At 37.7% G+C, this 23,944-nt stretch overlaps 1 protein-coding gene and 1 long non-coding RNA gene across 2 annotated transcripts in view; one reads left to right on the top strand and one right to left on the bottom strand.

The window, feature by feature from the left end:
* Nucleotides 1-19,122, top strand: part of LOC115222530 (Golgi resident protein GCP60) — a 38,074-nt gene extending 18,952 nt beyond the window's left edge. Inside the window, exons 5-10 of the mRNA XM_029792787.2 lie at nucleotides 2,390-2,503; nucleotides 4,280-4,367; nucleotides 6,638-7,901; nucleotides 14,214-14,335; nucleotides 15,539-15,725; nucleotides 18,078-19,122. Of these exons, the coding sequence (XP_029648647.1) occupies nucleotides 2,390-2,503; nucleotides 4,280-4,367; nucleotides 6,638-7,901; nucleotides 14,214-14,335; nucleotides 15,539-15,725; nucleotides 18,078-18,391 (2,089 nt within the window). The 3' untranslated portion in view covers nucleotides 18,392-19,122. The remainder of the gene's footprint in view (nucleotides 1-2,389; nucleotides 2,504-4,279; nucleotides 4,368-6,637; nucleotides 7,902-14,213; nucleotides 14,336-15,538; nucleotides 15,726-18,077) is intronic.
* LOC118767240 lies at nucleotides 655-20,785 on the bottom strand. The gene is made up of 3 exons (XR_005003140.1): nucleotides 20,505-20,785; nucleotides 1,284-1,294; nucleotides 655-691 (listed from the first exon to the last, which is right to left on the bottom strand). It is a non-coding gene; the product is annotated as an uncharacterized LOC118767240 (long non-coding RNA).
* Between the last annotated feature and the right edge of the window lie 3,159 nt (nucleotides 20,786-23,944).

Genomic DNA, 23,944 nt, shown 5'->3' with positions numbered 1-23,944 from the left:
ATTTTCACCAAACTTTGCATACACATTACTTATGTCCTGAGGAGAGTCATGCACTATAACATTTTGCCCAGAGCTCCCATATAAATGGACATAAATGAACATAGTTTATTGTATGGAGGGTCTTCCATACTTTTTTAATCTGTCTGTCTATATATATATATATATATATATATATATAAAGCTGAGAATGTCTGTATATGTGCATCACTAAAACTTGAGAACTACCCAACTGATTTCATTCAAATTTTACACATGCCTTACTTAGGGTCCATGCAGTGTCATGGACCCAAACAATTTCCAACTTCCCTAATGTGAGTCCAGAGCAATCTTTTATCTCTTACACTGTTTCAGTATTACGTATCAAAAGTGAAACAATAACATCTCTTTTGTAATGTGAGATACTTTCAGTTTAATAGTTTCATGAGGAATACTGAAACTATTAACGTGAAACTTATATCACATATATATCTCACACGCATACATGTATATATATATATATATATATATAGAGATATAATATGCATATATATGTGTATATACATCTGCACATATGTATATGTGTATATATATGTATGTATGTATAGATCTATATGTATACATGCATAAGTATATACATGTATATATAGAGATTTATATATATATGTATGTGTGTGTATATATATATATACACACACACACACACACATATATACTTCTGGTTTCATTGTGGAAAGATGTGCTTTTTGTGCTCCTGAAGCAACCAAGAGGGATTCCCTAAATCGACAAAAAATCTACTAAAACTGACAAAAAATCATGGTACTTGTTATTTCATAACAGTCTACTATGATATATTGGTAAAAAAATTTAATATATTACACTAAAAGTTCAATATATTACATTAAAGTCAGTGACGCTAGCCAGAGTTATCCTAGAAGAAAGCACATGGTGATAAATCGTAGTTTCGTTAGTGGCCATGTGTCACATGATTTTTCTTTGAAACAAAACTTCTTCATACAAGAACAAGGTTTGGAATTTTACCTCTTGGTACTAAGTATCCTACTTGTTTTGTTTATTTAGTTTTATCTTTAGTAATACCGGATGACAAAAAAATTTGTGTTAAGATGTATTGTTTGTTTACATTCTATTTGAAAAATTTACAGTTGCGAATTCGTTACGAAACCTCTTTCTTTTCACTATTGTTTTTTCACTTTATCTTTTTCTTACAACACCCCTCTCACTCTATACCTTTTTTTTTTCTCTTTCCTTCATATCTTCATTACCTGCTCCTCCCTTCTCTTTCATACCTTTCTCTCTCCTTCTCTTTCATATCTTCCTTTTCCCGCTTCTCTCTCCCTCCCTTTGTAATACTTAAATTTAGATAATGCACAGTAACCAACTCAGTGTTCTGGAAGTATGTGCATGCATTAGAGACAGACTCCTCACTTTCCAGTTGGAATTCTCTGCAATCCCCAAACATGTCAGATTACTGGTCCTAAAAAGTGTGCAGAACTTAATTGTGTATGCTGTGCTGGCATTTTTACTGTTGAAAATCCAAATGTACCATCTTCACTGACACCAAAGTCCATAACATGCATTGAATTTATTCCTGCAATGCTGCAACACCACCTCAAATGTATGTCCAACTATGACCCCTCCTAGTTTTGATGGTGTTATTTATCTACTTTCCAAATGCTATGACTTCTTTCTAGTGCATCAGCTTTTGCTTCTCTTCCTATTATGCCTTAGTAATTGCATTCCCTCAAAACAGCAGGAAATTTCCAGCATTATTCCTCTGTTCAAAAAGGTTAACTGTACATCATCTGTTAATTATTCACTTGGTAGTTGCAATAACTATAACACCAAATTGATCGAGTCTTGTGTCAGAAAAACACTCTGGAACTTCTGATACTCTTAAACCTTATTTGAACTTCAAATTTGGATTTATCTTTACCTCCAGCTGCTGTAGTCAACTCCTCATATTTGTTGAAGACATCACTTGGATTACCTATGGCAGCTCATTGTGGGTGTTTTCTATCTCAGTTTTACCAAAGCTTTTAATTTTGTGCCACATAAACTACTGGCAAAGATCTCTGCAATGAGCTTAAGGGTTGATCAATCTACTAGCAGCTGTCCGATGAAACGCAACCAGATAAATTTCCCTCTGTTAGTCACTTACCATATCTTGAACATCTTGCTTCTCTGGACATAAATACATTAAAACCTTGACCCTTAGCACCAACCAGGTAGAAGCCCACTAGATTGTCTGCCATCTTTCCAACAACAATTGTGGGCACCTTTTTGAATTCACTATATGTACATCAATGGACATATCAAATAAACACACACACGCATTCATATTTGTTCACATACCCTAATGGCTTATATTCATTTTCCCTTTCCACTACAATAGACAAGAAGAATTAGAACGCAGGCGTTTAGAAGAAGAAGAACGTCTTAGACAAGAGATGGAAATTGAGGCTGCAAGGCGTCAACAGTTGCAACGAGAACATCAGCTAGAACAAGAGTGAGTATCTATAGTTTTATACTTTATGAGTATGCATAAACTGATTAGTAGTATCATCATCATCGTTTAACATCTGCCTTCCATGCTAGCATGGGTGGGATGGTTTCTCAAGAGCTGGCCAGGCCAAAGCCTGTACCAGACTTCTGTGACTGTTTTGGTAGGATTTTTACAGCTGGATGCCCTCCCTAACACCTACCACTCAGCAGAGTAGACTTAGTGCTTTTTTCGTGGCACAAGCACAGGCGAGGTGAGTGATGCTTTTTACATGGCACAAGCACAGTCAAGGTCACTTTTGACAAGGTTTTTACATTTGGATGTCCTGAACACCAACCACTTTACAGTATGGACTGGGTGCTTTTAAGTGGCACCTGCTCTGACAGGGTCACCAAGTACTTGCAAGGCAAAAAAATTTGTAAACATTGTTACCTTTTTAAGATGTGTATGTTTATACGTGACATCAGTGATGTATCAGATACAAATGTTTTGATGTGATTGTGCCTCCTCAGTAACAGACATCATCTGGTACTTACTTTGGAGCTAAGTAACTAAAGTCATCAACTACTTCCAAAGATCTATCTAAACTTTTGAAAGAATCTATTTTCTGAGTGTGCTTAATGCTCCAGTGCACTTGTTGTATGTGAAATCTTCCTTCTGTGATCTTCCATATACAAATACAACCTTCCATGATAACCTTCCTATTATTCTACTGCATCTCTTGTGCATGCACAGCTTGCATACCACATGTAATTCCTGCCTATATATCAATATTTCCATGTATAAATATATTTTATATAGATGCAGACATGGCTTTGTGGCTAAGAAACTCACTTTGCAACCACATGGTTTGAGGTTCAGTCTCACTGTGCAGCATCTTGGGAAGTAAACTAGCCTTGGCTTAAACAACTACCTTGTATGTATCTTTGAGTCTGTGTTTGACCAACCCATTTAACTGGTTGACAACCGGTCTTGATTTGATTATGTCCCTGTAACTGTGACTTAACAGTTAACAGTTCAGTAATAAAATGAGTACCAGACTTAAAAAGTAAGTACTGGGGTCAGCTTGACTAAAACCCTTCAAGGCAGTGTGCCAGCTTGGCTGCAGACCTATGATTGAAAAATGTAATAGATAAACAATATATAAATAATTGTAGGCGCAGGAGTGGCTGTGTGGTAAGTAGCTTGCTAACCAACCACATGGTTCCGGGTTCAGTCCCACTGCGTGGCATCTTGGGCAAGTGTCTTCTGCTATAGTCTTGGGCCGACCAAAGCCTTGTGAGTGGATTTGGTAGACGGAAACTGAAAGAAGCCTGTCGTATATATGTATATATATATATATGTATGTGCGTGTATGTGTTTGTGTGTCTGTGTTTGTCCCCCTAGCATTGCTTGACAACCGATGCTGGTGTGTTTACGTCCCCGTCACTTAGCGGTTCGGCAAAAGAGACCGATAGAATAAGTACTGGGGTTACAAAGAATAAGTCCTGGGGTCGATTTGCTCGACTAAAGGCGGTGCTCCAGCATGGCCGCAGTCAAATGACTGAAACAAGTAAAAGAGTAAAAGAGAATATACATATATCAGTGTGTGTGTGTGTGTGTATATATATATATATGTATGTGTGTGTAAATATATAATTTCTTTTGGCTATAAAAATACTGTGCATATATAAATTCACAAACACACACACATATCTATATGTATCTGTGTGTATGTGTACATATATCTGTCTGTGTGTATAAATATTACTCATTTAAGAATTTCTGTTTTTCTACATCCAGGATGCAGATACGAGCAGCCCTTAATCAGCAAACAGCTGTCCAGTTCCAACAGTATGCTGAGGCCCAATATCCAAAGAATCGGCAACAGGTTTGCTGCACCATTAAATATCTACATACTAATAATGGATATGTTTGTATATATGTGTGGGTGTTTAGATATGTATATGAAGTTAGGAATGTGTGTGTGTATAGTAAGATAATAGGGTAATGCAGTTGAGAAAGTAAAGGAGTGGGGTGAAATAAAATATAACAACATAAAATACAATAAAAAGTAGAGTACAAGGAGGTATGAGGAGGTTTGATATTCCATATTAAAACTTTGGATATAAAAGTGCAGATATGTGTGCATAGGACAATTAAATTATTACACAGGGGTTCCTCGAGCCAGTGAAATGTTTCCTTGGGGTTCCGCTCCAGCAAAAAGTTTGAAAAGCACTGATCTAGAGAATGACCACAGGGTTATCTTTACAAAACAAACAACCTTGCAACAAGCACTTCCTTCTAAAGAAACTACCCTTACTGCCTTTTTTAAGTTGTATCAAGTAGACGGAGATGTAATAAAACTCCTTTACCCACAATTACCCAAGTATTACACCTAAATTATTCAATGGGGCAAGGTTGATTGTGAAGACATTACCACCTAATGCGATAGAAGCTGCCATCATCACTAGATGTGCCTCTGGGGAAGAGATTTTCATTCCAAGAATTCCAATCAAGCCAATAGGCATGTTATTTGAGTTCAAACAAACACAGTTCCCAGTGTGACTTTGCTTCACAATGTCTATTAATAAAGCTCAGTGTCAGACTTTGAAATGTACTGGCTTGCTTTTTTCATGGTCAACTTTGTTGGTTGCTCCAGGGTAGGTAGTTTGCCAGACTTATTTGTCTATGCTCCAAACCAGAAAACAAAGAATGTTGTTTACCCAGAAACTCTTATTATTATTAATATTATTTTGTATTATGAATTCAGGATTGATTTCCCAATTAAAGAATAAATTGTATCCCAATTGAAGAGTAAATTGAACTTAGAATAACAAATTTCTATACAACATATTTTGCTTTTTTCTTCCACTATATAAGGAACAATTTCATTCCCTGGAAACGTCGGGTGCTTCTGCTAGCATATACATAGTTGGCCAGAAGTCATTTGACAGTAAATCAAAATTTCATAAATAGTATCTGTAATTCTGTATTGACTCGAATGGAAGAATGTGTTGCTCACGGAGGAGTTCAGTTTGAACAATTTTCATGATGTTTCATATTTAGATATTTTCATTAAATTCATTCAGTTGTTAAACATAAATAAATCTGTAATTAAATAGGTTTGATTTACTGTCATGTGACTTTGGGTCAACTCTGTATGTATGTATGTATGTATGTGTATATATATATATATATTAATATATATATATATATATATACATACATACATACACACACACACATCCATACATAAACTGTCTTACCTACTGCCATGTCTAACAACATCCACTCCTATGCAGATGAAACAACCCTTCATTCCTTCTTAACTTCCCATAACCACGTCTCATCCACACATAATTAAAATACCACATGCCAAACTTGCATTAATTCTATATGGGGAAGCTTCAAGGTCATCTTCAAGTGGGTCCCTTCTAACTTTGTTCCTATTAACAGTAAAAAAAAGTGATGTACTACATCCCCTCTAAACATGAATGGTATTTGGCTAGAGATCTCCAAGTGTTGGGTCTCACTATCACTGAAGATCTTTTTCAGTGAAATCACATCTTTCACATAGCTTGAACTACATCCCCAAAATTAGGCCTTCAATTCAGGACCTGAAGATATTCATCTCCTTACAGATGCTGACATACTACAATGTGCATGTGTGGCCCATCACATTTTGGTCTGTGTGATTGCTCCACATACTGACATCTTGGACCACATCCACAAAACGGCCACTTAACTGATTGGCATTCAATCCTTTATGAACACTCTCCAGCCTTTGGCCCACAAATATACTGTCTCCTCTCTCTTGCTCTCTGATTTTTCTATTGCTACTGTAATAGTCCCTACTCCCCTGATCTGGTCTTCTATCTACGCCACTCAGGCACCTCCAACCCACTCATTTCTCCTCCCATCATCCTTTTTGGATCCAAACCTCCCTTCTTCTCTGGCTCTACACTAATCATTGTGCTTAGTCATTCCTTTTCAGGCGGTCAACACTTTGGAATTTCTGTTACTTCCTTCAAACAAGTAAAAAACACACATGCATAAATGCATACACATGTACACATACACAAATATAGAACTAAATACATCTACACAGATATACACTTACACACAATAATGTATATATTTTTTTGTTTCTACATACAGCAAGAAGAGCTGATTGGCCAGCTACAAGAGCAACATTTCCACCAATACATGCAGCAAGTCTACCGTCAGCAATTGATACATCAACAGCAACAATATATCCAGTTGCAGTCTTTGAACAGGCATCCCACAGCTCCTTGCTATGACAATGCTGTTTCTTCATCGACATCCACAGTTTGCCCTGGTAGTGGTAGTGGTAATAATAATAATAAAGAAGGCTTGGCAAGCAGTAGAACTCGAGGAGCTGGTAGCAAAATGGCCCATGCTAACCAGTTTTCTCAAAATAATCACATCAGCAATAGTAGTAGTGATGGTTGTGGTGTCAGTCATGATAAGAACCATAATAATCCTGGGTCAGCTGATGGTGGTGGGGCAAGTAGTAGTAATAATAATAATAATAATGATAATCATTGGTCAGTTGATGGTGAGGGGTGTGGAATTAACCATGGTCGTAGGCCGGCCGGTTGTGGTGGTAATGACTTCTCTCAGAATATTGTACAAGGTGAAACTCATTCGACTGCAGCTGGAGCTGGAAACAGTGGTGTCGGATTGTCTGGTCTTTCAGCTGGTATGAATGTACTTACAACAGGAACAGTGACACCAACTGCAGCCACAGGGGCAGCAGATGCTACTGCTAGTTCTGATACTATTGCTGGCAATAGCAATGCCACAGGAGTGACCAACACACAGCAAGGCCCACCCTGGCCTGCTGGAGCTAGAACAACTGCAGCAGCTGGTAATCATATGGGCATGAATTATAACATGTACAACTATAATAGTGGCCATGACAAAAACACTACTCTCAACAGTAATATAAACACAACAAATGCAAACAGCAATACTGTTCTTAGTACTACCACTACTGCTTCTACAGTAAGTTCAACCAGTATGTGTAATGCTGCAACCAATGAACAGGCTGATGGATTGCATAATTCAGCATTTGTGCCCCCACATGCTAAAAGTTTATTTGGTATCCCTGGCAGCGCACCAACAGTGGTACCATCATCATCAGTGGCAGACAGTACACTGCAACCGCACCAACAACAACACTCTTTATCACTATCACAAGTCCCACAACCAGCTCATTCTAGCTTGTCCCAGCAAAATGAAGGGTTGTACAATAACAACAACAACAATAATAGCTACTCTACGAACAATAACAATAACAACACACCACACTCCAATGACCCAGCGATGGCTGAGGAAGTTGATGGTGAAGATGAGGCTGCCATCCATGGGAGTGCTGCCGATGGTTATGGAGATATGGGTATGTATCTTTCTTTCTCTTGCTCTCTTTCATATTCTTTACTGTACTGCAGAATATATATAGTTGTAAGCCAACACTATATATCAACAGTATATATATATATATATGTGTGTGTGTGTGTGTATATATATAAATGTGTGTGTATATATATGTGTGTGTGTGTATATATATATATATATGTGTGTGTGTATATATATATATATATATAATATTATATATATATATAATATATATATATATATATATAATATATATATGTATGTATGTATATATGTATGTATTAGTCAGAGGGAAGCGAATAAGAAAAAATTTGCCAATGTTCTGAGCCGTGAGGATGAAAGACTTGAGGTATTTCGTGTTGCAAGACTGTGTGAGAGAGAATCGTGATGTGGTAGGAGAGAAGTGTGTTCGCATGGATGATGGTTCACTTGCGCTAAATAAGGATGCAAAGAGAGAGGTTTGGAGATGCCACTATGAAAGGTTGCTGAATAAAGAAAATGGATGGGATAAAGAGAGTCTGCCGAATGTTGACCCAACAGAGGGACCAGCTATCCGAGTTGATAGTTCCGTGGTAGCTAAGGCAATTAGAAAAATGAAGACAGGGAAAGCCCATCAGGAATTACTGCAGAGATGCTCAAAATATCTGGCAGTGTCGGCTATAACCTAGTCACCCGTATAGTCAACCAGGTGATACACGAAGGAGTCATACCCAATGACTGGTGTAGCAGCATACTAGTCAACTGCTACAAAGGTAAAGGTGATGCCCTAGATACAAATAATTACAGAGGTATCAAGCTGTTGGATCAAGTAATGAAGGTTACGGAGAGGGTCATAGCCCAACTAATTAGAGAGAGAGTTAGTTTAGATGAGATGCAGTTTGGGTTCGTGCCAGGGAAAAGTACCACTGATGCTATATTCCTGGTAAGGCAGCTGCAGGAGAAATACCTAGCCAAAGATAAGCCCCTGTACCTGGCTTTCGTTGACATGGAGAAAGCTTTTGATAGGGTCCCCCGATCCCTTATCTGGTGGTCAATGAGGAAACTAGGGATAGATGAATGGCTGGTGAGGACTGTGCAAGCCATGTACAGAGATCCCGTAAGTAAGGTTAGGGTTGGCAACATGTACACAGAAGAATTCAAAGTAGAGGTTGGGGTCCACCAGGGTTCAGTACTCAGCCCCCTCCTATTTATCATAGTCCTCCAGGCAATTACGGAGGAATTCAAGACAGGTTGTCCCTGGGAGCTCCTCTACGCTGACGACCTTGCTCTAATTGCTGAGTCACTATCAGAACTGGAGGAGAAGTTCCAGGTGTGGAAGGAGGGTTTAGAATTGAGGGGCCTTAGAGTCAACCTAGCTAAAACCAAAGTACTAATAAGTAGGAAGGTAGACAATCCACAAATGTCTTCAGGAAGATGGCCCTGCTTGATCTGTAGAAAAGGTGTAGGTAGAAACTCTATAAGATGTACCCAGTGTAAGCTATGGACACATAAGAGGTGCAGCAATGTCAAAGGTAGGCTAACTGGGAAGATAGTTTTTGTATGTGGCAGATGCTCGGAGCATTAACTTCCGAAAATCTGCAGAAAACAACTTCCGTCACTTTGCAGGGGGAAAAACTAGAAGTAGTTGATAGCTTCCGTTATCTAGGTGACCAAGTCAGTAGTGGGGGTGGGTGCGCTGAAAGTGTAACGGCTAGAATAAGAATAGCCTGGGCAAAGTTTAGGGAGCTCTTACCTCTGCTGGTGACTAAAGGCCTCTCGCTCAGAGTAAAAGGCAGACTGTATGATGCGTGTGTACGAACAGCCATGCTACATGGCAGTGAAACATGGGCCGTGACTGCTGAGGACATGCGTAAGCTCGTGAGGAATGAAGCCAGTATGCTCCGATGGATGTGTAATGTCAGTGTACATACTCGACAGAGCGTTAGCACCTTGAGAGAAATGTTGTACCTAAGAAGCATCAGTTGTGGTGTGCAAGAGAGACGATTGCGCTGGTATGGTCATGTGGCGAGAATGGATGAAGATAGGTGTGTGAGAAAGTGCCAATCCCTAGCAGTTGAGGGAACCCGTGGAAGAGGTAGACCCAGGAAAACCTGGGACGCGGTGGTGAAGCACGACCTTCGAACTTTAGGCCTCACTGAGGAAATGACCAGCGACCGAGACCTTTGGAAATATGCTGTACGTGAGAAGACCAGGCAGGACAAGTGAGCCCAGCCCACTTATGAATGCCTTTCCTCCCTTGGACACAAAGACCTGTTGAGGCAAGCGAAGTCGATATAGGACCTCATCCAATGACAGGCACCCATGCCAACCCCCTTTGCTTGCGAAGACATGTTGGGGCAAGCGAAATCGAATTGAACCAGCCAGGATCCCTGGTCTGGTGGTATGTAAAAAGCACTATCCGACTCGTGGCCGGTGCCAGCGCTGCCTACACTGGCTTCCGTGCCGGTGGCACGTAAAATACACCAATCCAACCGTACGACAGGCACCCATGCCAACCCTCTTTGCTTGCGAAGACATGTTGGGGCAATCGAAATCGAATTGAACCAGCCAGGATCCCTGGTCTGGTGGTACGTAAAAAGCACTATCCGACTCGCGGCCGATGCCAGCACCGCCTCGACTGGCTTCCGTGACGGTGGCACATAAAATACACCAATCCGACCGTGGCCGTTGCCAGCCTCGCCTGGCACCTGTGCAGGTGGCACGTAAAAAGCACCCACTATACTCACGGAGTGGTTGGCGTTAGGAAGGGCATCCAGCTGTAGAAACATTGCCAGATAAGACTGGAGCCTGGTGCAGCCTTCTGGTTTCCCAGATCCCCGGTCGAACCATCCAACCCATGCTAGCATGGAGAACAGACGTTAAACGATGATGATGATGATGATGTATATATTTTATTCTTTTACTTCATCAGCATCATCATCATCATTTAACGTCCGTTTTCCATGCTAGCATTGTCATTTTGACTGTGGCCATGCAAGAGCACTGCCTTTAGTCAAACATATCTTTGTAAGCTTAGTACTTATTCTATTGGTCTCTTTTGCCAAATTGCTAAGTTTCTGGGACATAAACACACCAACATCAGTTGTCAAGCAATGATGAAGGCACAAATACACACACACATACATTGTGGGCTTCTTTCAGTTTCTGTTCTCCAAATCCATTTGCAAGGCTTTGGTTTGTCTGTGGCTATAGTAGAAGACATTTACCCAAGGTGCCATGCAGTGGGACTGAACCTGGAACCATGTGGTTGGGAAGCAAGCTTCTTACCACTCAGCCACTTCTGTACTATATATGTGTATATATAATATGTTATATATTTAATTGGCAGAAGTTACAAACTGACTCAAAGGCTAAGAGTTGCATGTATTGGTGCTTAGCAGATGCTTACCAGTGCCGCTTTCTATTACCAAATCTATTATAGTGTGTGTGTATGTATGTATGTGAAAAAATGTGGCCTAGTGGTTAAGGTGTACTCCAAACTCAAGATCATCTTTTCAATTCTCAGATTGAGTAGTGCACTGTGTTCTTGAACTGAAAACTTTATTCATGTTGCTCTGCGATCACTTTGACATTTGATTTGTAGTACACCATTTATCTGTACAGGCAATGTTGATGGAAGAAGTGAGCTAATGTACAGCACAAACATTTGATCACTATAAATAAATTAGCTGTGCAGGTTTTTTTAGCAAGAAATCGCAGAACCTTTATCTATCGTCTACAGCAGCAGAGTCCACCATTTATGTATGTACCAACAGCATATATATATATATATATATATATATATATATATATATATACACATATATATATACACATACATATATTTATATGTATAGATGTCTAAATATATATGTATTATGTGAACGCATGCAAACACCTATGTGTATATGAGGACGAAGTTGCGTACACATATACATATATACATGTGTGAGGCCTTCAAATGTTGGGCCTCACAGAAGTAATGACGAAAGACCAAGATCTCTGGAGATATGCTGTGACTGCAAAGACATGACAAATGAAGTGAGTTCATGGATCGCAGGACAGCCTGCTATGCTTACCTTTGATTGTAGGGTGATCTGCTGTGCTTGAGGAGACCTATTGAGTCAAGTACATCAAAATAAAAATCAAATGGAAATTGTAGTTGTGATATGTGCCGGTGGCACGTAAAAAGCACCATCCAAACATGGCCATTGCCAGCCTCCTCTAGCCCCTGTGCCAGAGTCATGTAAAAAGCACCCACTACACTCACGGAGTGATTGGTGTTAGGAAGGGCATCCAGCTGCAGAAACACTGCCAGATCAGACTGGAGCCTGGTGCAGCCTCCTGGCTTCCCAGACCCTGGTCGAACCATCCAACCCATGCTAGCATGGCAAACGGACATTAAACGATGATGGTGTGTGTGTGTGTGTGTGGATATGTGTATGTCTGAGTACATACATGCACGTTTGTGTGTGTGTATGTACATGTATGTATACATGTTTGAGTGTGTACATATGTAGATGTTATGAACACAGGAGGTTTATGTCTATGTATTGTGAGAATATGGTGCATGTATTTTTATCTTTTCTTTTTCTCTTTTCTACCTATTAGAGTAACTTCCTGTTTATTCAATGATTTTTATAGTGTCTATTGTCCTTAATAGCTGATGAGAATACATTGTAGCTATTCACTCCAAGATTCGAAACTCCAAGTACTATAATGACAACTTACTGTTTGTTTTAAATTATAATATATATAAATAATCCTTTATTTAATATCAAGGTCTCATTCTTTTGTTGTTACTTTTTATTATATATATATATATATATATCATCATTGTTTTATGCCCAGTTTCCATGTTGGGATATGTTGGAATTTCACTGTCTGGGTCAGCATTTATGTGGGTGTACTGTTCACCTAGATGGGTCAGAGAACTGTATTTCACCTGTTTTATTTTTGGCTTGGTTTCTGCTGTTAGATACCCTTCATAACACCAACCACTTTGCAGAATGTACTAGATACGTTTTCCATGGCTCTAACACTATCTTTAACATGATTAACAGGACCTCACAAACCCATGGCCTGCTCTCTTAGTAGTCATTTTACCAAGTCTGTGGAATGTGTTTTAGGTACATGAATGATAAATAAGAGACGTATGCAATAGGTAGACGGTTTATAGGAATACTCGGTATTCTGAGATATGTATAGTCAAGGCCATATGGCCAAGATGATAGAGCAATGACAAAAGTTAACATGACTCAAGGGACTGAACAATAAAAGCAACCGATTACAACTGGCCCAATGTAGTCTCCTTTACATAGACTTGTCTGTCTGCTTGTCTACCTGTCAGTCTCTCAATCAATAAATACATACGTGAGTGCGCGCGTGTGTGTCATCATCATCATCATCATCATCATTTAACATATATATATATATATGTAGGGTAAAGCCATACCCCTTTGGTTATGAATGACCATGGGATTACACCTAGAAAGTTCCCTTCTGAAGCATAAGTCTGGGCAAGGTTGTTTGTGGAAGACCAGCAGTTGCCCATGCATACCAGTGTCCCCTCTCTACACCACTGATGTTGTCCAAGGTAAAGGCAAAGACCAATACAGCTTGGTATCTGTGATGTCACAACTCGTTTCTACAGCTGAGTGGACTGGAGCAATGTGAAATAAAGTGTCTTGCTTAAGAACACAACACACAGCCCAGCCATGGAAGCGAACTCACTACCTCATGATTTTGAGCCCAATGTTCTAACCACTGAACCATGTGCCTCCACCCATGCTAGCATAAAAAGCGGATGTTAAACGATGATGATATATATATATAATATATATATATATATATATATATATATATATATATACACACACATATATATATATATATATATATATATATATATATACACACACATATATATATATATATATATATATATATATATATACACACACATATATATATATATATACTTTATTTAAAGCAGCAGAAAATTCAACAAAACCTGTTACTCTGAGTTTCCCGTTGCCGTTCATTGGACAGTTTTTGCTAGAATGGAACCGATATGTCAATTCTATCCAGACTATTACAAACGCTACACCTTTAAAAATGGACTTCTTTGATTGGCCCTTTAGAAATAACGGTCAATTTTCAAGCGATAAACAAAAATGAGCTCAAATATATATGTATAAAAATTATAAAAATTATAAAATTCGAGGAAAAACCTTACATTGAATAAAATACATATTGACCTTAATGAAGGTCAATATATATATATATATATATTATATATATATATATAAAAAATACACTTATATTACTTCAGGTGAACTACCTCCACTAGCTGCAGCCTCCCTTTGGACCAGAGGTGAGATGAAGGAGTTCAAATCTGCTCTTAGTCAAGAGAAGGACTGCGTCATCAGGGTTGGATCAGGCGAAACTGTCACGGTAAGTGGTTTGACTTTGTGTATTTATAAATAGTAATATAAATATGCCTGCATGCATACAACCAATTCTAGAGAACCATCAAGGCATTTGATGGAGTCTATTTCATATGTCTTCTTAATAAATGTGTACTGCTACATATGAAGTCTACTTTCTCTATTTGCTTACTTGCAATTCCACTGCACTTCATGAAATATCTCTCAACTCCTTTATTTCATATTAAGCATAGCCATTTCTCTGATGGTTGCAGCGTCTTTACTTTTTCATTGTGCTGCATTTCATTACATATTGCCACCTACACCAAATTAACCATTCAACTAGTAAACCATACCCTTATCATCCCTCTGATGAGCAGCTGCACACCTCAATAAAGGTAGAACCTTATTCCAGAATTTTACTTGTACAACTCCTGCTATAAGTGCAACAAAACAGTTAAGTCATAATTGATCATAGGTTCTTAATGATACACAATTTGAGATAATTCCAATTCAAATTTCCACCAAACTTGGTGAGTTGCACAATAAATACAATGAGATTATCCTCCAGTTACAATTATGAACTTGTAGTGGGTGAACCACAAATTGTGTGTGTGTGTGTGTGTGCGTAATTCTAACTACAGTAAAAGAGTACTTAATACATGTTATACAGTTTATTTTCCCCTACTTGTTTCAGTCATTGTACTGTTATGCTGGGGGACCATCTTAATGAGTTTAGTTAGACAAATCATCCTCAGCAGTACTTATGTTTTCTTCTGAGCCTGGTACTTATTCTGTCATTCTCTTTTCACTAAACCATTAAATTATGGGGATGTAAACAGACCAACACTGATTGTCAAGCAGTGGTGAGGAACACGCACAAACCCAAAGGTACACACACACACACACACACAGACGATGATCATCTTTCTGTTTCTGCCTACTGAATCCACTCGCTCTCCGAGTTTCTTCTTTAGTGTGTTCAGCAAGAACAATGAACTTCTAAAGGATTTTATTTGTTATTCATTTACATTGGTTAGCTTTTGATCAGATGGTATTGCTTAGAGATGCTTTGTCAGAGCAGGTTGTACAGTTTGAGGGTTAAGGATCCTTGTGGAAAAGTCAAGTTATTTGTACTGGAAGAGGAACTATTACTGCATAAGAATTAGTTAGGAATGAATTATCAACTTTAATTGATTATGTTTATTTATATACAAACACTATATTGCAGGTGAGGGTACCAACACACCAGGATGGTAGTTGCCTGTTTTGGGAGTTTGCTACAGACAGTTATGATATTGGCTTTGGAGTCTACTTTGAGTGGACCATCTCCCACTCAAATGCTGTTAGTATACATGTTAGCGATTCAAGTGATCCTGATGATGATGAAGAGGATGAAGATGACTTGGACGATGCAGGTAAAGTGTTTTGTCAAATGTTATGCTGTTTGTGGTGGCATCTTTGAGTATTTAGTATGTATGAGTTGGTTGGGTGATAAATTTTTGTATCATAGTTAAATGCAATGCATGTGGGCAAGTTTTTGTATAACTATAGTGTTGTGCAAAGTGATCTTGATCTTGTGTTTATCATTGTGTGTGCTTGAATGAATGTCATGTTTGTTATGAGTTGAGGATTTGTCTTAACTTGTGTACTCACTTGTGCATTTTGAGTGAAACTAGTATAGATGATATTATTATATTTTTATCTGAGTATGACTTTTATATGGAGGAGCTTGTCTTAGTGACTAGTAGTGAATATAATGATATTGGTGTAATGGCTTTCATTTGAACAAAGTGTGTAGTTTGGTGTTGAGTATGTTTTCGGTGTCTGTCTTCAAAATGGAATGAATTTTTTCCCTTAGTGAATTTCTGAGAAATTCAAGTGCTGTATGATACGAAGATATTCATGCAGTTTGATGAATTGCTTTCTTTGGTGAGTGCTTTGAACGAGTGAGGTGATAGTGTTTATGTAGTGACTATCATGTATTTTTAGTTTGGTGGAATGTTTTGTGCATGTATATATTTTGAATGATGTGTTGTTTCATGTAGGCAACATCTTTGAATGACTTGTGCAATGATGATGTGAGGTGACTCATGTTGAGCATTATGAGTATTTGTGCTATTTATGAATGTTTAATGTAATTAACTTGAGTAATGTTTGAATGTATATCTCAGCAAAATGTATAATGAAGATGATAGTGATGTGATGGCTTTTTGCTATGCTTATAGATTGCAGTGTGATGAAAGGGAAGTTTTGAGTCTATAATTTTTAGGGAGAAAGTGTGTGTATGAAGAGAGAGAGAGAGAGAGATTTTGAGTAGTTTGAGTTTGATGTTTATCAATACTGTGGTGTTGTGTGTAACACTAGTTGTTTTGTGAATGGAAATACTGTTTCATTCTAGTAGGTGTTACCCATGTCATGCTTTATTCTTGTGTGGTTAGACTGGTATAACTATTATGTGTATTTAATGTATTATAGTTGATGTGATGGCTGTCATCCTGTGGTGGTAGAGAAGAATCTAGTTTGTGAAAGAATTGTGCTTCACTAGAGTGACTGCTAAAATTCAACATTTGTGCATGTATATATGTATATTACCGTCATCATCATCATTTAACATCTGTTTTCCATGCTGGCATGGGCTGGCCGGTTTGACTGAGGTCTGGAGAGCCAGTGGCTGCACCAGGCTCCAATCTGATCTGGCAATGTTTCTACAGCTGGATGCCCTTTCTAACACAACCACTCTGAGAGTGTAGTGAGTGCTTTTTACGTGCCACCAGCACAGTCAGGTGGGCCTGGCATTGATCACGTTTGGATAGTGCTTTTTACATGCCACCAGCACAGGGGCCAGTTAGAGGGTATTGGCATCGGTCATGTTTGGACGGTGCTTTTTACGTGCCACTGACACAAGAACCAGTCAGTGGGTACTGGCATTGGCCACATTCGGTTGGTGCTTTTTACATGCCACTGGCACGGGAGCCAGTCAGGCAGACCTGGCATCAACCACGTTCGGATGGTGTTTTTTACGTGTATAGGTTGGATGGTTTGACTGAGGTCTGGAAAGCCAGTGGTTGCACAAGGCTCCAATCTTATCTGGCAATGTTACTACAGCTGGATGCCCTTCCTAACACCAAACACTCTGAGAGTGTAGTGGGTGCTTTTAATGTGCCATCGGCGCAGGAGCTTGCTTCTTTCTCCCTTGATCTACTGTCCATATTTGCTCTTATACTTACTTTCTTGTATCTTGAGATGCTCTGGCATCTTGTCATTACCATTTCTATCTTCTTTCTGGCTGATCCCACCTCTATATAATGTGGGATATCATCATATCTCCTCTATCACAAAACACCTGTATTTGATCCTCTATCATACTTTAGCCTTCCAACACCTCATACAAAGCTACCTTCTCTTCTTTCATATACATCTCCACACCCCACCCCCATATCAGTTGAGGAAGCTTCTGCCTTGTCTTGCAAGTCATTTAGTAATCTCACTCGTATCAGTAACACAAAAAAAAAACAGTATCCTGTACATGCTATAAAGTGGAGGGTATTAGGATGAGTATTCAGTCGTAGAAACCATGCCACAACAGACATTGGAGCATCTGACCTATGCCAGTATGGAATACAGACATTAAATGATGACAAAAATTACCACTGTGTATGATTGTATGTATGAATGTATGTATGTGAGTGTGTATGTATGTTTGTGTATATATATTTGTTTGTGTATATTTATGTATATATATAATCATTCACTTATCTTTCTTTTAGATGCCAAATCACCAAATTCTGACCCAGAGAAAGGCCACACTTCTTCCACTGCAAATATTTCTGCTTTAGCCTCTGGTAGCACCAATTCACCATCAAGAGCAGCAGCCTCTAGCACAGGTCCAAGCAGTAGTAGCAATCAGCATCGTCCACCCACTGATGAGATAATTCCAGTTTACAGGCGAGACTCTCACCTAGAGGTTTACTGCGGTAACCACGCGTATCCTGGACGGGGTGTATATCTGTTGAAGTTTGACAATTCCTATTCACTTTGGCGTTCAAAGACACTTTACTATAGGGTGTATTATACAAGTTGAATGAGTGGTTGAATGAGGTGTGGGTGTTCAAGTTCAATAATTCTTATTGAGTGTGACACTTTAAGTCACTCTATGGGATGGGTGTATTATGCAAGTTGAGCATGAATGAGTTTGTGTAAGGCGGGAGGGTTGCTTGTGAGTTGTGTGGTTGTGTTATATAAGTTTGGCTGATAGTGGAGTGTTTGACAAATTTTGTTGGTTGTGTCTGGAATGGATTTGTTGACATTTGACAATGTGTACTTGCTATGGTATTACATTACACTCTACTATAGGGTGCACTGTACCAGCTGAATGTATGTTTGATTGGAGTAGAATTGGTATTAATTGTGGGTTGAGTTGAAGTTCAAACCCTTCTATTTAGTGTGTGACATATGAAGTCAGTCTGCTGCAGTACTCTACAGAAGTCATTCTACTACCTGTACTATACCAGTTGAGTGAATGTGTGGCTGTTATGGATTGACAATTCATATTTGCTATAATATATGAAGATATTTTAATAGATGATAGAAGTAACAATTATTCAATGATGGGTTGTTTATAATAAGTATTTTGTTTATTGAGGGCTTAGAGCTGTTTCTGTTCGAGGGATTGTTATTGTTTCGAGGTTTATTTTTTAAAGTTTGCTGGTGTTTCTTAACTTTGTGCCTGTGTGTGTTTGTGACTAAATATGTGTATGTATTATATGTTGATGTCCATATAAATGTGTGTATGTATTATATGTTGATATCCACACACACACATGCACTCGCACACAGATATAGATATAAAAAGATATATATATAAAAACTTATATACATACATAGACATATATATATATATATATATAGAGAGAGAGAGATACATTTTCAGATATATACATGCACACGTGTATATACATACACAAAAACATGTATATGTGTCTGTGTTTGTATGTATATATATATATATATATATATGAATATATGTGTATCATTTGTGTGTGTGTGTGTGTGTGTGTGCACACACATATATACATACTCACACATATGTACTTTCATACATACTTATATAATACATGTCTAGTCTCCTGAAAAATAAAGAGCTAACAGAATAATTGCGCAAGCCTGGCTGACTTGCATACTGGCTACATTTTCAGATTATGTATGTATGTGTGTGCATGCATGTGTAACATGAAGATTGCCTCATAGGACTATTTATATTGGTAGATGAACAGTTAGTATCATAGATAGATTAGGATTGATATTCAGATTTCCTGTAAGGCTAGGGTAAGTGTAGCAACAGCTAATTTGGGATGTTGTTGTTGCCATTGTGACTTGTAGAGGATTTGTTCATTCTTTTATTCTTTTTTAAATGATGCAAGGACAACAGTGGAGCTCATGGGCTTCGGGTAATCGTAATACTGTATCGGGCTCTATATGAGGATCTAGAAGTGGAAGCTGAGTTGATTTATATAGGACTCTGATGGATTTATAATACCCTTAGTAAGGTTTATGTAAGGTCTTTAGGGTCTATAAAAATTTAATAGAGTCCATAAACTATAAAGCTCTGCAAAAGTCCTTAATAAGGAATTTTAAAGTTTTAATAAGGTCCTAGATATTTCTGTCTCTCTGTTTTACCCAACACAGTTTTTTTGACAGCTTTGTGTAGATCTTTCATTGTTAAGGGTCTCTAAGGTACTCCTGATAAGCAATGATGAGGTTAACTGTTTTGTCAGAGTTGATATGGAGTATCAACTGTCATCAAAGCAGAAAGCTTCTCACTAAACTGTCCAGCTGTTTGTGTGGGGTATTTACTGCATTATTTGAGCTTTGTGTACTGATCAAAGAAGCGGTAAAGAAGTTTCCAAGCCAGCACAAAAGAGAAACAGACAGACAGTCCAACAGACCAACTGAGGTGGCCCAACAAAGGATTAAAGAAAAATGAACAACAAAAGCAATGGGAAAACTGTGCACAAAAGCAATGGGAAAACTGTGCATAAGTTAGAATATGGAATTTATACATATATATATATATATATATATATATATATATATATAGTGTGTGTTTATATTATACATATATGTAATTGTGTGTGTATATATATATATATATATGCATGCATATATATTATATACATATTCACTCACACACACACTTTTATTTTACTTTACTCTTATTTTCATTGGTTCTTCTCACTGGTCTGTTGCCATGGTTGAGCTGGGTTGTCAATGTCGCTGCAGCCTTTCTTCTGTGCATTTGGGTGTTTGATGCTCCTGGCCTTATATATGTGTCTCTTGCTGGAATATTGACTCCTCTAGGATCTTACATTGTAGAAGGTCCAAATGTTATTTGAATGTGTTGACATTCCCACACCATGTGATCCCTTATGTTAAATTAAAAGATATGTTAATGAGCTATGAATCCCCCCCCAAGCTATCGCAGTATCCTAATCCTAATAAACAATGGAGAGTATTTAAAATTTGGCACATTGCTACTCCCTCCAAGATCTTCCAAATATAAAAACTTCTGAATATTTCTCATTTCTTCACACCAGGGAGGTGAGTTTCAAAACTTATTAACCTTTCTTAGTAATTCAGTGGATGAGGAGGCAAACTTTTACAATCTCATCAATAAGATTGACAGTATGGAGAGGCCAGCTGTGATTAGTAATCCAGATAATTGACTTTCACATGTCTTCTTGTTCTAAATGTTCTTAAGATCTATCCTATCAGTTGCCTGCAAGATGTTGCCATCTTAGTAATATTCAATGATGCATCCTTAGTCAATATGATTTTTAGGTCTTGGACAGTTTCTGACTCTGTGATTTCAATTCCTCCTAGCCCTTCCCCGTTATTTTTAATCTCAGCTGCAGAGTGTTAGGGGCTAAGTTGTACCTGCGTATATGATAGATGTACTTTGTGTATTGTTGACCTCATTAGGACTGTTGATGGCTTTGCTAATTTGGTATCATCGATGCTGCAACTGACAGTGGACATTCTAATAATTGCAGAGACATTTGAGAGATAGATTGCAAACAATAATGGCTTGCAGCAATATGATGGCTGCCTCAATATTTACAGTCATATATGTTAGTGTGTGTATACCTACCTACTTACCTACCTTATCTATATATATATATATATATATATATATATATATATATGATGGTTTATTGGTATGTATGTGTGTATATGGATAAGCACAAATATCTAATCAGGGCACACACATACTCACAGACATATGCAGAAACATGAACACTGGAGCTATAAACTTAATAAATATATATATATTTATATATATATATATATATATATATGATGGTTTATTGGTATGTATGTGTGTATATGGATAAGCACAAATATCTAATCAGGGCACACACATACTCACAGACATATGCAGAAACATGAACACTGGAGCTATAAACTTAATAAATATATATATATTTATATATATATATATATTATCATTTGTCACTGGAAGCTTTTACAAATTTATTCTTTCCTATGTATAACAAATGTTACATAAATGAATAAATAAATGAAATTGGTATATATATATATATTCACATGTGTTTTGTTGAATATTTTTTGTTTTTGTATATTATATGTATATTTCAAAAAATTTTTTTAATGTATAAATAGAATTTCTCTGTTCCATTTGGTTTTGCAACTAAGAAACCAAGAACATGACTGGCCTGTTACAACTCGTTCCTGATAACCACCAACAATAAATCTTATGGGAGTTTGAACTGCTATTAACTGACGAGCATTTCCCTTGAATGATTGAAAATAATGATAGAGACAAGTGGGAACAACGATAAGAAGCTGCCCTTATCAACTAAATTAATCTTGATTAGGTCGCTTCCTTTGTATGTTGTTGTACTCTTGACCTGTCTTAACCAACAGGAACCAAGCTTAAGAACAGCAACTACATTGCTGCCTTTTAAGTTGCTTTTGGTTAACTTTTCACTGTATTGCAATGTGGTAACTATATATCAATGAAGTAACATAAAATAAGAAAAAATTCAATACTATATATTGAGTAAATTCTATGCCTTGTCACATGGATAGATTGCCAAAGTGTCATTTGCTTCAGAGTATCTACCCATTATATATATGTATATATATGTGTTCCTTGCACATGTGTTTCCACCTTGTATTTGGAAACTACAAAATGAAATCCACAAAACCACATATTTGCCATTTCATAGGGTTGTTATTTTGAGAAGTAAATAAATCTCCCTCAGACCATCAGGCCCTTATTTGTCAAGAAAGCAGATGGAGTAGTATTTAACAAACAAAAGCTCAAAGCCTAAAGTTGGGAAAATGGGGGGTTGTATGAGTTGAGGAAAAATTCTAATGTATACATGTGTGATGTCAAATTATTTTTCTCTTTAATTTCTCTCTTTAAATAGAGAATGAGAGACTTATGAGAGAGAGAGAGATGATGGTGGTAGCTGTTCACCAGTTAATTTAGATAAACATCTCTTTGCACTCTCCTTAAGTGAACTATCAAATCAAAGATATAGGAGTCAAAGCAGTGTAGTTTCCTAATCCCAATTGCTTTGCCAGTGACTTCAGGTTTACATCGAAAAGATTGAGATAATTCTCATTTTTAATTGTTCCCTCAATTCAGATTAATTTTCTTATGCCTTTAGCAGAAAGACAGCTCCTCAGCATTATACTGCCTCCACCATGTTTGATGGTAGGGATGGTATTCTTCGGATTGAAGGCTTCCTCTCTTTTCTTCTAATGATAGTCCTGTTGTGAGCAAATCACTTGAGTTTTATTTCAGCAGACCACAGAAAAGGCTTCTTCAGAAAGTCCCTCGCAAACTTCAAATGAGCAGTCAAGTGCTTCTTCTACAACAATGGCATCTTCTGGGGACAACAGGCCTTCAAGCCACCTGTATTGAAAGTTTGAGCAATCATTGACCTAGAAGCATGAACTCTGTTAGCTATCAAATTGGCTTTCATTTTTGTAGCAGTTATCTTAGGATCTTTGTTGACCATTTTAATTAACATCTGCTCATCTTGTTCTGAAAAGAGCTTCTTGGTGGAGGTAGTTTGTTCTCCAACCAACTGGTATCTCAATGTTCCATGGTTATGTTACAAACAGTTGATCTAGCCATATTGAAATTCTTAGATATTGTCTTATACCAATCTCCTGCAGTATGAGCATCAATGATATCACCAGATGTCCTCTTTTGGCAAAATTTGTGCTTTAGTTGTTAACATTATTGTGGTATAAAGAGTATTGTTGTTGACATCCAATTTTAATGAGAAATTCAATAAAAACCCATTTTTGATAAGGGGTGTGCATATGTGTGAGTGTGTGTGTGTGTATATATATATATATATATATATATATATATCATCATTGTCGTTTAACATCTGCTTTACATGCTGGCATGGGTTGGACAGTTTGACTGAGGGCTGGCAAGCCAGAAGGCTGCACCAGGCTCCAATCTGATCTGGCAATGTTTCTACAGCTGGATGTCCTTCCTATTGCCAACCACCCTGAGAGTGTAGCGGGTACTTTTTACATGCCATGTGTATATTTATTTATATAGGTGCAGATGTGGTTGTCTGGGTTC

This window comes from Octopus sinensis, linkage group LG20 (assembly GCF_006345805.1).
Source record: "Octopus sinensis linkage group LG20, ASM634580v1, whole genome shotgun sequence".
In the NCBI taxonomy this organism is placed as follows: domain Eukaryota; kingdom Metazoa; phylum Mollusca; class Cephalopoda; order Octopoda; family Octopodidae; genus Octopus; species Octopus sinensis.
Note: the sequence above shows the minus strand (reverse complement) of the source record. Positions and strands in the feature narration are given on the sequence as shown.